The 13,543-nt window shown below is 36.5% G+C and overlaps 1 protein-coding gene across 3 annotated transcripts in view; it reads left to right on the top strand.

Annotated features, from left to right (window-relative positions):
• PDYN (prodynorphin) overlaps nt 1–13,543 on the top strand; it is a 362,456-nt gene that overhangs the window by 119,327 nt on the left and 229,586 nt on the right. For all 3 annotated transcript variants that reach the window (XM_044089874.1, XM_044089876.1, XM_044089875.1), the window contains exon 2: nt 12,242–12,387. In XM_044089874.1, coding sequence (XP_043945809.1) covers nt 12,259–12,387 — 129 coding nt within the window. In that variant the 5' untranslated portion in view covers nt 12,242–12,258. The remainder of the gene's footprint in view (nt 1–12,241; nt 12,388–13,543) is intronic.

Raw genomic sequence — 13,543 nt, 5'->3', positions numbered from 1 at the left:
CGTTGACAGATTCTGTACCATTTCCAGATATTGTACTATTCCTAAGAATCACCCAATAGATGTTGAAGAATACATTAATTTAACCATACTTTACTTAGTAAATCATACTGAAGAAAATGTATTACACCACATATATGTAGGGGGAGATAGGATTGAACTCTTCCTCCACTTACAAAAGAATACAGTATACTGTTGTAAACTGAACAAGAGTAAGTAATTTATACATGTATCATAATTTACAAGTCAGAAGTCAAAGACCACACTTTATATGAAAGTCGCAACTTTCTTCGCTTCAAAATCTCATGAAATGTAGCTCGCCACTTTCTAACACATACTCTTTCCTCTGTATAGTCCATTGTCCAGTTTTGTACAAACTCTTGCATCTGTCTTTACAAGTTTGTGAGGCATTACATCACTTTACCTTGAAGCGGAAAAGCACATTTGTTTGGCAACACCAAAATGTATAACATTAGTGCACCTCTGTCAGTGGAGATGTACTGAAAGACATTACGATTGCATACAGGATATGGATTTTAAAACCAACCTGTGATTCAATTTTAAACATTAATGTAAAAAACACTTTCAGTTCATTATGTATTAGCAGTTTGAAGAATTTATACAAATAAGAAAAAAATCTATACATTACTTACTTTACCACTACACAGATGATCTCACAATTGCATGAAATTTCCATCATCTGGTAGTAGCTGCTACCAGTCAACACAAGTCTCACATGCTTCAGAGAAGTGGCTCCTATTTGATAATTGTAATTCTTGAGCTTTCAGACCCTGCAGCCTCAGTCTCTCCAACAACATGATTGGTTGTCTGTCCAGATGCTGCTTTGTAGCACTCTAGATAAGTATTTCACAGCCTCAGTCTCTCCAACAACATGATTGGTTGTCTGTCCCGATGCTGCTTTGTAGCACTCTAGATAAGTGTTTCACAGCCTCAGTCTCTCCAACAACATGATTGGCTGTCTGTCCTGATGCTGCTTTGTAGCACTCTAGATAAGTATTTCACAGCCTCAGTCTCTCCAACAACATGATTGGTTGTCTGTCCTGATGCTGCTTTGTAGCACTCTAGATAAGTATTTCATCAGTCAACTTGATACTGTAATCTTCTTATGTAAAAGGGTGTCATTTTGTGAGTAATTGCAGGAAGGTTATGTTTTTCTTTTTCTTTTTGCTAATACCTTTTTACTCATTGTTTTAGTTTGTTAGTTGGGATATTTTGTAGATACTCTAATGTTTATGGATATTAGTTGGGTAAGAGAACCCTGTGTTTCCAAAAGTCAAACATTCCTCTTATGCTGTGCTGATGATGCCATAAGAAGGCAGAAACATGCATGTCCACAGCTAGAGGGTTTGGGTTTATTGGTCTGAAATTGTCCATAAATAGACTTAAAAGTAAAAGAAAAAGTCATGCACATTCAGAATTGCCATTTAGCTGAAACATTTGATATCCTTAAAGGGCAATTTGCATATATCCCATGTTGCCTCTGATACAAGAGGTTTAACACAGTGGAAAGTCTAGCTTTGATAAATTTTCTTTTTGTGTTTTTAAACAGTTGGTTTTCCTGTGTGACCTTTTTACCCATTGTTTTAGTCTAATAACTTAAGCTGTCATATGCTGCCAGAAATGCTTCAATAACATTTTTGTTTCATGTTAGTGCTTGTTAGATTTACTTTTAATGATTGTCCGCTGGATTTGAAGATTTCTACCATAGATTCATAGGTAGTAATAGATTTGTTTGTCTAGCTGCTCACTGCTCATTGAGTAGCATAGCCGGAACTGTTATATATTAACTACCAAGAGAAATGCAACACAAACCCCTTGGGTGACTTTGAGTTTTCTCATCTACATGTTGAGTATGGATTTAAAGTTAGCGAAGGTATTATTTTGCTTTATACCCCAGCAGGAGTCTGTTCCAAAAAATAGGGATACTTTGAGTTAGCTGTCAGTCATGCTGTACGTGGCATTTAGTGCATAGAAGTCAGTCTTTAAAATGTTAATGAGCTGTTTTCTGTAGTCCATCTTATAGAACTTGATGCCTTCCATCTCCATATGCCTACCGTGGGACTCTGAGCAAGTATTTGAACCAGATAGCACTCCTGGGTCACCCATGGAAAGGGATACTCGTGTCCAGTACAGTTACTTGGTTAACAATTGAATAACATAAAATGCTTACAGGTGCTCTTTATGTGCTGGTAAAGGCTGAGGTTTTTTATATGAGAATTCACAATGCTTACATTTCACGGGGATGGAGAAGATCCAACAGTACTGGGTCATAGCAGGAATGGGCAGGCAGAGATAACCATGCAATAGCCTGTATTAGACGGGGTTATAAAGAGAAACCTTTTCATATGGGTGGATTAGAGAGCCTTACCAAGTAATTCTCTTTGTTAGGAATCCCTCAGGTCTTTCTAGTTGGATAACGCATTTAGAGAGAAACATATCAAAAGTAGTATTGTATTCAATTATAGGCCTAATGATGGATGTATAAAGAGAAACTAAGAGTTCATTATACCTAGACTAGATGCTCTTGGATATTAACTATACTAGATAGATTTTCTAACCAAAACTGAAACATGAAGATCAAAGGGTAGCTTGGTATTAAGAAATCTGCCCAGATCTGTAATTACTGTGTCAAGTTTAAGGAAGAGTATCCCTATATGGTACCAATATTACAATGTGACATTTTTTACTCTAAATGTCCCCTGTGGTCATTACATCATGCACTGCTGAACCATATAAGGGTCCAGGGAGAAGCTCAGAATAGCACCAAGTTTCCAGTCATCAGCAGACTTAAGTTGCAGCCTTTTGGCTTCAGCTTTCATATAAGAGAAGTAGATGACAAAGAGGAGGTGGCCTAATACTGAACCCTGTGGGACACTATTGGAGGCATTTTCTGTACAGAGGAGTTACCATCTAACTTAATTGTATGGGTTCTGCCAGTCCCTCTGTTAGCTCTCCAATAGATAACATAAGGGATAATGCTTAGCTTGCTGAGCTTGTCTATAGTATCTGCATGAGGAATGGCATCAAAGGCATTGGTCAAATCAAGATAACTAGTGTGGGTGGACTGAGCCTCATCCAGGGCCTCAGTAACCCTTCCAAAGAAGTCAGCCAGAATAAGAAGACAAAACCTGCCTTTTAGAACACCATACTGGTTTGGATCAATGTCTGTAGATCATGTATGTTGTTGTCTGACAGTTCAGTAATTCTGCATTCCATGATCTTGCAGGAAATACTAGTGAAGCTTAAGGGTCTGTAAGTACAAAGATTTTGTCAGGACACCCTTATGTACTGGCACCACTGAGGCAGCTTTACAAACCTGTAAGACATAACCAATGCAGTCTCTTGTGTTGAATAGGTTATGAAGAGTTTCAACTAGAATATATTTTCAACTTACCAGAGATGCTATCAGAGCCCATGGAGCTAGTGATTTTTGTTTTAGACAGTGTAAATAGCATCTGCTCTGGAGTAATTTGAGGAGAAAGGGTAGTTGGTGGGCAGTAGAATGACACTGGAGTAAGTATGTAAAGAGGAGCATTTTTTTTAGCAAGGATGTTAACAATGGCTTCAGGATCAGAGTTAATTGATACCATTTAATACTAGCTCAGAACAGAACATGATATTATGTCTGAGATTCATGATATAACTAAAGATTTCTTTGGTGGTAGCGACAACCTTAAGCTGAATGCTAACATTGTTACACTATAGGGTTTTGATAGTCATGTTTAAGTCCTTTTGATAAACAGCGTGTAATTTCTTCCATCTCTTTTAACTTTTGTTATGTGGAAATTGTACTTTATAGGCTTACTTTCAAAGTGATCACTGTGTTTATTACAGCTGAGATCAGATACTTCAGTGCAGTAATTTAACTAATCAGTTAGGTTAGTAGGTTAGTGCTGCTGGTGTCAAGGCTGCAGGGTCTGAACCCTCCCATTGGTCAGTGCAGTAATTTAACTAATCAGTTAGGTTAGTAGGTTAATGCTGCTGGTGTCAAGGCTGCAGGGTCTGAACCCTCCCACTGGTGTACTGATTCAGTAATAGTCTACGTAGTTTTAAATGACCCAAGATGTACCTCCCTAAACTTTATGAATAGAGATATTATGAAACTGTTGGACTGTATGTGTTAAAGGTTGGTATGTCTTAGCACTGAGCAGCATTCTACCTTCACCAAGGATGATACCAAAATATGAACAGAAGATGACTGACTTGAATAAACGGCTTAATTTCTGGTGTCATTCTCTGGGAATACAATGGGAGAACATGTTTAACGAACCACACTGCTTTGCTAATGTGGATTTGCACCTGTCTCTTCCAGGCTTTTTATATTGTCTTCCCCCATAGAACCTTTTTTAGGCAATGCTAAACTGATAAAGCTCCTAGCATAGAAAACTCTATGCAAGGAAATTGAAATGTGTTACTGCTCAATGCCAGGACTCTGAACAAGAAACTCCACTCCATCCAAGCTCTCCTCACCCTGTAAAACGCAGACATCTGTGCAGTTACCAGGACATGGTTTAAAGCCACAGAGAGTACTCCATCAATTCATGGCTTCAGTGCCTTCCATACAATTAGACCAGTAACTGCACAGGCAGGGACTAAAAGTGGGGTCTTGATCTACATCAATAACAAGCATGCATCTAGGTAGGTTAAAATGGATGACATGCTGGAGTTTCTCCATGTCCAGATTACAATGGACAAAGTGCCGTACTATATCCAAGTAAGGTACAGGTCACCCATGAAACCCATAGCTCATACTTAGACCTACTGGAGACACTCATCATTCAACCAAGTACCATATTCATTTGGGACTTTAATTATCCCTCCATAAACTGTGACTCATACACAACCCAAAATTTTCTGGTGCAGAGATTCCTAGATTTTATAAATATAAACACCTAAGACCAGATAGTGCCTATGCCTATCAGAAGACCAAAACATGGTGGACCTGGTGCTCACAAACATGGTAGAACACTTCACCCTTCCCAGTGTCATGTTTTGTCTGGTAAGGTCAGACCATAAAGCAGTCTTCTTTGAAATAAAAAAACAGTTCTGTACCTCATTGAACCCTGTTACAGTTAGGGACTACTCCAAGACAAACAGCCTTTTATTAAAAAATAACCTGTCAAAATGTTAAGCCCCTCCAAACCCAAATTTACACATCAGCCTACACAGACTTACTCACATAGGTTCTGTACAAAAATGTCAATGATTGCATAGAGGTGGCTGTGTCTACCAGAAGTAAACCCAAAACTAACTTAAAAAACAAATCACCTCTTAGGCCAAAATACAGCTTTAATGGGCCCCAATATATAGCCTGAAATATGACCTGTCAAGGCCACTGGAGTCACTACTCTACAATAGCCTCTGAACAGGCTTCATGCCACATGAATAGAGGACCACAGCAGTCAACCCTCTGCACAAGGCTGGGCCATCAATGGATCCATTAGTCTGATGTGTTTCATATACAACTCCATGGAAACATTATTATGGAAATGATTAACAATATCATAGGAAACCTTCAGACATAGGAGTCAATCCAGCCGGTTTCATAAAAGGTAGGTCATGCCTACTGAACCAGGTGGACTTCTTTGAGAAAGTCACCAAGGTAATGGATGAGGGCAAAATGATGCATACCACCTACTATGACCTTTCTAAGACATATGCTACAATACCCTACTCAGGCATTGCAAACAAACTCATGGAATTAGGTATAAACCTCTATGTAACCCCACTGGATAGCCAGCTGACTCACAGATAGGACCCAGGAGGTTAAGATTGGAAAGATCATCTCTATAGTCACCTGTGGAGAACCCCAGTACTCTGCTGGGCTCACTCCTCTTTGGCATCTATTTTTTAGAAGTCGTGGCCTATGTCAATGGCTTCAGGCTTATCAAGTTTGGAGATGATAGCAAGCTGGGAGCAATCATAGAACCCCCTGATGCTAACATTTTACAGGTAGGTTTAACACAGACAAATGACTGATAACCAACCAATGGTTTAAAGCTCAGTGCCAAGAAATGCATAATAGCATATTTTGGGAGGTTGTCCACCCCAGTAACCTCCCTCATCAATAAAACACCCTTAAAAGAAGACACTGTGGTCAGGGATTTGGGGAATCAAGTGGATAGTAACATGGCTTTTGATCAACATGTGTCTAAGGTAGTAAGAAAATCATTGTATGCCATCCAACTTATAAGTAAGAGCATGGCATCTCAGGTCAGAGAAGTCATCAGGCCACTGTACTCAGCCCTCATCAGAGCCATGATTGAGTATAATGTTCCATTTGGTATGTACATCCAACAAGTGGAACATTCACAGAGCTTCCTCAGAAAAAAAATACAGTGCACCTCAAAGCCCTGTCTTTATATTTATATTCTGTCTCCTATCACCTGCTGAATGGTTATTTATTCTTGCCATACAAGGCATCCATGGATCCCATCCTGATGGACCTTTTGCATATCTGCATAACAAACAGCATCATAACTACTAGACTCAAGGATTTAAAATTTGCTTGCAATTGAAATACGACATATTGGAGTGATGGGTAGGTATCTCAGTGAATACCCATTCTCTGGTGTAGGCTTTAAACCTATGTGAAGCAGAGCTCTTCCATAAACCTATTCATGCATAAGCTGGACCCGTGAATAGGAAACTGGAAATTCACCCATGGTCTGACACCTATGTCTCTGATAGATAGAAGTAGCAGTTAAATCATGACCTAACTAATATAGATCCCCTAAAATAACCTCTAAGGTAAAATAGCCAATGAGATACATCTGGGTTGCATGGCTAGGCTTATAAAGACCTTAGTGATTTTTAGCCTAGTATATGCCTATGAACCCATATGAGAGAATAATTTGAAGGTGCATGCAGTGGCATTAGTACTGGGTTATTTCCAATGCCTTCTCATTTGTAGTTTCTCATATTCTCAGGAAATGATATGTAATTGTATATAGTAATTGACTTTAGAGTAGTCCCTCAGTTTAGTTAGATTTTTGGATTCTATGGCACCAGTTTTAATGAAAAAAATAACAGCATAATGGTCAGAATTCAGAGTCAGAGATGATTACAGATGGCAGGCAGAAGCTATACTGTTAAGGGTAAGTCTCAGGAGGTTTACATCTCTAGTGTGGAAGAAAACAATTCCCTCTAGAGAATTAACGTTTACAAAATGAAGGCACTTCCATGCATATTATTATTATTATTATTATTATTATTATTATTATTATTATTATTATTTATTTTGTGGCATACATTTGCTAGGTGATAGCTGGTAGTTAAAATCACTCATGAGTAATAAAATAGGTTTGATAGTTACTTTTTTGTTCTGGTTTAAATCTACAGTATGCTGAACAGAGACAATGGAAAAAAAACAGTGCTTGCTAATTGTGTGACAACTGGTTCTGATAAGTGTCACTGGAACCTCAAGAAATATCAGGTTAGCATCTTCTGTGGTCTAATGTGAAATGATTGCTGGATAAATGGAGATATGCCTTTGGAGATCCCATAGAGCCTGAACGCATGACAGGCACTGAACCCTGATATAGCGGAAGTGCTGACAACAGGCTGGATTCAAGCTTCAGTAATTACATAACTATAAATGTGTTTGAGAGCAAGGATGACCTCAGGTACTGACATTAAGAACTGCTAACTTAATGTCAGCCAAATTAGAATTTGCTAGGCAAGGATGTCCAGAAGCCATAACTTATGTAAAAGATGCCCTGTGGGAGCAGCAAATGTTTTAGCCTTCATGGAAAACCCATGGGAAAGGTGAAAACATCCCTAAGAAATCAAGGTGACATGTCAGATATCTTGTCCCATGATGTTCCATGCTGGACCGACATGGAATGACACCAGTTAACAAGCTGGTTGTGGAAATGACCCATATTGTCCTTGAATTTGGCCATCATTCTTAAACATATTAGAATGCAGCTTAAAACCAGGGTCTTACCTGCCTTGTATATGTACATAGATCTGTCTCTGTCTTCCTTAGATCAGTATACAAAAAAGAAAAACACTACAATACATGTAAACAACTAAGCCAAAACTCACAAGTACAAATGTAGAAGGAACGAGGAACAATCACAGGTGTAGTGTAACAAACAAGTGTACTGTAACAAGCCACACTAGAGCCTTATACTAAATTGCATCCTGCTCTTTCGCATGTGAACATTTAATGTCTTCACTATATTCCTTATAGAGCTGAAGTGTTTTTAGAAGTATTTAATTTAACATGTCACATCTGTACACTGAAGCCAACATGTTACAAAAAAGTACACAGGGAAAATATGCAGATACAGAAGCTACTGCAATAACTGAAGCGCTCTTTTGTTTCTGTAAGGGCTTTCTATGAAACAGCCCTGAAACAAAGGGGACTGTTGAAATGGCAGTCAACTAAAGAAGCTGTTAGAGCTTTTTCTTTCTAGGGAAGTGAACCAGAACTATTACAGAATAGATCTGGCTTAATCAGAGACCTACTTAAGAATGCCCTTTGCACTTCCATGTATAAAAGCATCTGACCCAATCTTTAGGCACTGAAAAGATAAAAACAAAGCTGTATCAGGATGGGACTGGGTCTACATCAGGGTTAAAACAAATGCCCGATAGTTGCAGTTCAATCCTGCTTTTCAAACATTATGCTTTATCAAATATAATTTCACTACTCTGGGATTATTTTGGACATCAGCTCCTTCTTATGCTTTCATAGTCTTGCTAGAGCATTTACCTAGCCACACCTCTCAACTACTCCGATTTTTCCTCATATCTTTTCATATCAATGTTTGATTTTCTTGTAAGTTAGCGAAGATTACATGTAATACATTTGAGATTCATACTTCTTATAGTTCAGAACATCATAGCTTTCAACCAATCAAGGACAAGTCTCTGTGGAATCAGGGGCAAATCCAAAAATAATCAAGGACAATCATAGTAGTACTGTTAACTTGAGACACTGAAAGAATAAAAGAATATGAATTAATGTAAAATTTTTGAAGTAAAAGAAGTCTATAGCTCTAATTATTGCCATTATTTGTTAATTATTATTCACCCACTTTTCTCCAAAAGTCACCATTTTTAGGAGGGATTAAGAGGGACAGAGCTAAAATTAGTATCAGATTCAGTGACTCTCCTGAAAATCCGGGACAGTTGAGAGGTATTCAGAAAATATATGTTGATGCTAAACTTATTTTATTAACTTTCTAAATGAATTAGAGTAATGCTACAACATTGTCAGTGATTGTAGATCTCTGACCCCCAGTTATTTTTGGTTTTCTTCCTGATTCTTGTGCACAAAAGTTAACAGCTATGGTTGCCGCCTCCTTATTTAAAGCTGCACTTAAACAAAATTCTGGTGCAGCCCCATATTTTGCTATGGATATAGTCATGATAAAAAATCTTACCTCATATTTCTCTCTCCATCCCTGCACTGTCAATATTTTAGAAAATGGAAATATTTGACTGCCTGTCTTTGGCAGTGGTTACAAAGTTGCAAACATAATTACTGACTTTAGCTTAGATAACTGCTATAAATGTATTCAAAGTATTATACTGAGTGTAATTATTCATTATAAGCAACATAGCACTTGCCCACTTACATATCTATAGTGACAACACAACTACTATTTAATAATAGCTAGTGAGACAAGGTGGTTCTGTAGTACTTAAGGATGGAGCCTTAACCTGCTATATATAGACATGCATATATGTACATATTCACAATGGTTCATGGGAATAGGTAAGTCTGTAATGGAATAAATGAAAATTATTAACATCAATAAAAGAAGACTATGATGGGAAATGAGAACGAACAATAATGAACGTGTTATTGAAATCTTTTTTTTTCAAAACTTACAGGGAGAAAAAAATAAAAATAATGAAAATGGATTAAATTGTTAAAAGAGACTGAAATTATGCAGTTCTCTTCAATCTGTTATAGGTTATTAAGCAGAGGGGCTCGATATTCAAGGTAGTCAATCGCCAGTTTCTGTATGACCACTGAAATTTATCTTGTTTCAATCCTAAATCTAAAAGAAGAAAGGATTGTATACTAAATACTATGCTGTTTTCAATTTAAATTTGTTGAATACGTGAGCATAATGAATCCTGACAGTTCCAGAACTGTCAGTCACCAAGGGAAGGGTGCACATTGTATATCCAATTTTCTAGGAAATTTTTAAAGACATGCATATTGAACTGAATAAGATATTGTTTCCTCAACCTGCACTCTGACTGTCTGATAAAGTCCCTTTCAGTTTTGCCCTTAATGTTCTGCACATGCTTTGTACTACAGACAGTCATGTGCTTTTATTACTTATTGATGTATTTAGTACAGCCAGTCATGTACTTTTATTAGTTATTGATGTATTTAGTACAGCCAGTCATGTACTTTTATTAGTTATTGATGTATTTAGTACAGCCAGTCATGTGCTTTTATTACTTATTGATGTATTTAGTACAGCCAGTCATGTGCTTTTATTAGTTATTGATATATTTAGTACAGCCAGTCATGTGCTTTTATTACTTATTGATGTATTTAGTACAGCCAGTCATGTGCTTTTATTAGTTATTGATGTATTTAGTACAGCCAGTCATGTGCTTTTATTAGTTATTGATGTATTTAGTACAGCCAGTCATGTGCTTTTATTAGTTATTGATATATTTAGTACAGCCAGTCATGTGCTTTTATTACTTATTGATGTATTTAGTACAGCCAGTCATGTACTTTTATTAGTTATTGATGTATTTAGTACAGCCAGTCATGCGCTTTTATTACTTATTGATGTATTTAGTACAGCCAGTCATGTGCTTTTATTAGTTATTGATATATTTAGTACAGCCAGTCATGTGCTTTTATTACTTATTGATGTATTTAGTACAGCCAGTCATGTGCTTTTATTAGTTATTGATGTATTTAGTACAGCCATTCATGTGCTTTTATTAGTTATTGATATATTTAGTACAGCCAGTCATGTGCTTTTATTAGTTATTGATATATTTAGTACAGCCAGTCATGTGCTTTTATTAGTTATTCATACATTTAGTATAGCTAGTCATGTGCTTTTATTAGTTATTGATGTATTTAGTACAGCCATTCATGTACTTTTATTAGTTATTGATATAGTTAGTACAGCCAGTCATGTGCTTTTGTTAGTTATTGATGTATTTAGTACAGCCATTCATGTACTTTTATTAGTTATTGATATAGTTAGTACAGCCAGTCATGTGCTTTCATTAGTTATTGATGTATTTAGTACAGCCATTCATGTACTTTTATTAGTTATTGATATAGTTAGTACAGCCAGTCATGTGCTTTCATTAGTTATTGATGTATTTAGTACAGCCATTCATGTACTTTTATTAGTTATTGATATAGTTAGTACAGCCAGTCATGTGCTTTTATTAGTTATTGATGTATTTAGTACAGCCATTCATGTACTTTTATTAGTTATTGATATAGTTAGTACAGCCAGTCATGTGCTTTTATTAGTTATTGATGTATTTAGTACAGCCATTCATGTACTTTTATTAGTTATTGATATAGTTAGTACAGTCATGTGCTTTTATTGGTTATTGATGTATTTAGTACAGCCATTCATGTACTTTTATTAGTTATTGATATAGTTAGTACAGCCAGTCATGTGCTTTTATTAGTTATTGATGTATTTAGTACAGCCATTCATGTACTTTTATTAGTTATTGATATAGTTAGTACAGCCAGTCATGTGCTTTTATTAGTTATTGATGTATTTAGTACAGGCATTCATGTACTTTTATTAGTTATTGATATAGTTAGTACAGCCATTCATGTACTTTTATTAGTTATTGCTATAGTTAGTACAGCCAGTCATGTGCTTTTATTAGTTATTGATGTATTTAGTACAGGCATTCATGTACTTTTATTAGTTATTGATATAGTTAGTGCAGTCAGTCATGTGCTTTTATTGGTTGTTGATACATTTAGTACAGCCAGTCATGTGCTTTTATTAGTTATTGATATATTTAGTACCACAGTTTCTTACCACAAATTTAGAGACCGGAGAGTCTTGTTTTAGATGTAGATCTACTTGTTGCTAAAGACACATAGGGTTTGTTGTATACTGAGGAGGATGATGGAAGCACTGAAAAAAGTAACCCCCTGCTCCCTAGAGACTCTTGTAATAAAACATGATATGATAATTTATGCATTTGTGATGCCTTTTTTCATATTTTTGTTTTCCTGCTTTCATAGGTGCACCAGTTTAGGACATGGAGTGGTACACACTGGCAATGATTCTCTCTCTTGGATTATCGTATTCTGTAAAGGCTGACTGTTCACGTCAGTGCTCCGCCTGTTCTTCTGAGGGGGAACACACAGACACTCATGTTGACCCACTGGTAGGCTATGTCTTTATGCTATCTATCCTTACAGACTAGTCTAAGTGAAGGCTGTTTATCTGTTACTTAATCATCACTGAGGACTACTGTGTCTTACAAAATGTAAGCAAAGCTTCCAACGCACATATCTTAAAATTAATTAAGGTAGTTCTGCGCTAGAAAATTTTTTTTGTTTTTGTTTTTGTGTTTTGTTTTCCTTTTTTTTTTTTTTTGTTCCAGAGATTTTAGAGCTTGATAATCAGAAGAAACTGATCCACTTGGTTTTGAAATGTATCAGTGCTACTACTTTATTTAAGCATATAATTGAGAACACCTTCCACAAGTCCTTAAAATGATTCCAGTCTAAGAAATGTCTATTAACAGAATATTTAATGTCTGCATTATCTTGGGCTTGTGTATACATTGTACTATCTGTAATTTATGTATGAACTCATAGCAGAATGTATGCATTCATGTAATTAACCTTTGTGATCCCTTTTTGGCTGTCAGTTTCTATATTTCTATATACTGTATCATAAATAGGCATGGATTAAGTAACATCTGTATTGTCCAGCAGCTATGATCCCATTAAATGATCTCTATATCTTTCAACTTTGATCGAGTCTCCTAATGGACTTTCCCTTAAACTACTGTTCATCTAAATGCATTTCTGCTAGTGTGATCTGCATCCTTTATTTATGTTACAATGGCTGTATATTTTATAGTTATTCTTCAACAGGAAATATTTCCCCACTGTTACAAGTTAATGAAGCAATGAATAGAAGGCATTTCTTTTAATATAGCACCCTTTAGTGTTGGTAGGAGAGGCAGGAGATGAATAATGCAGCGTGCCACTACTAACCCTAGAGAAATTGGGGGAAGGTACTACCATAAGCACTGATTAGAATGTATGAATCCAACAAAAACAGAGGTATAGGCTTAGAAAGTCCTAAAGGTACAAAAACCGGAGAGTGAGCCTACCCCAGTTAAAGAGATTTGTCAGCATACATCTATGACAGAGGAGGCCCCAACAAAAGAACCTGAAGAAAGAAGGGACTTACATTAAACTATTGCAGCCCAGAGGGATAGCAATGCAGAGAGATTAAGTCACTAGCAGAAATGACACGAGGGAACCCTGAATATGTGGGTGTAGTCTAAGAAAATGAGGATAAGCAGC

This window comes from Protopterus annectens, chromosome 12.part0, assembly GCF_019279795.1.
Source record: "Protopterus annectens isolate FY-2018-M chromosome 12.part0, PAN1.0, whole genome shotgun sequence".
Lineage (NCBI taxonomy): Eukaryota > Metazoa > Chordata > Ceratodontiformes > Protopteridae > Protopterus > Protopterus annectens.
This window is presented reverse-complemented; position numbering and strand designations above follow the sequence as displayed.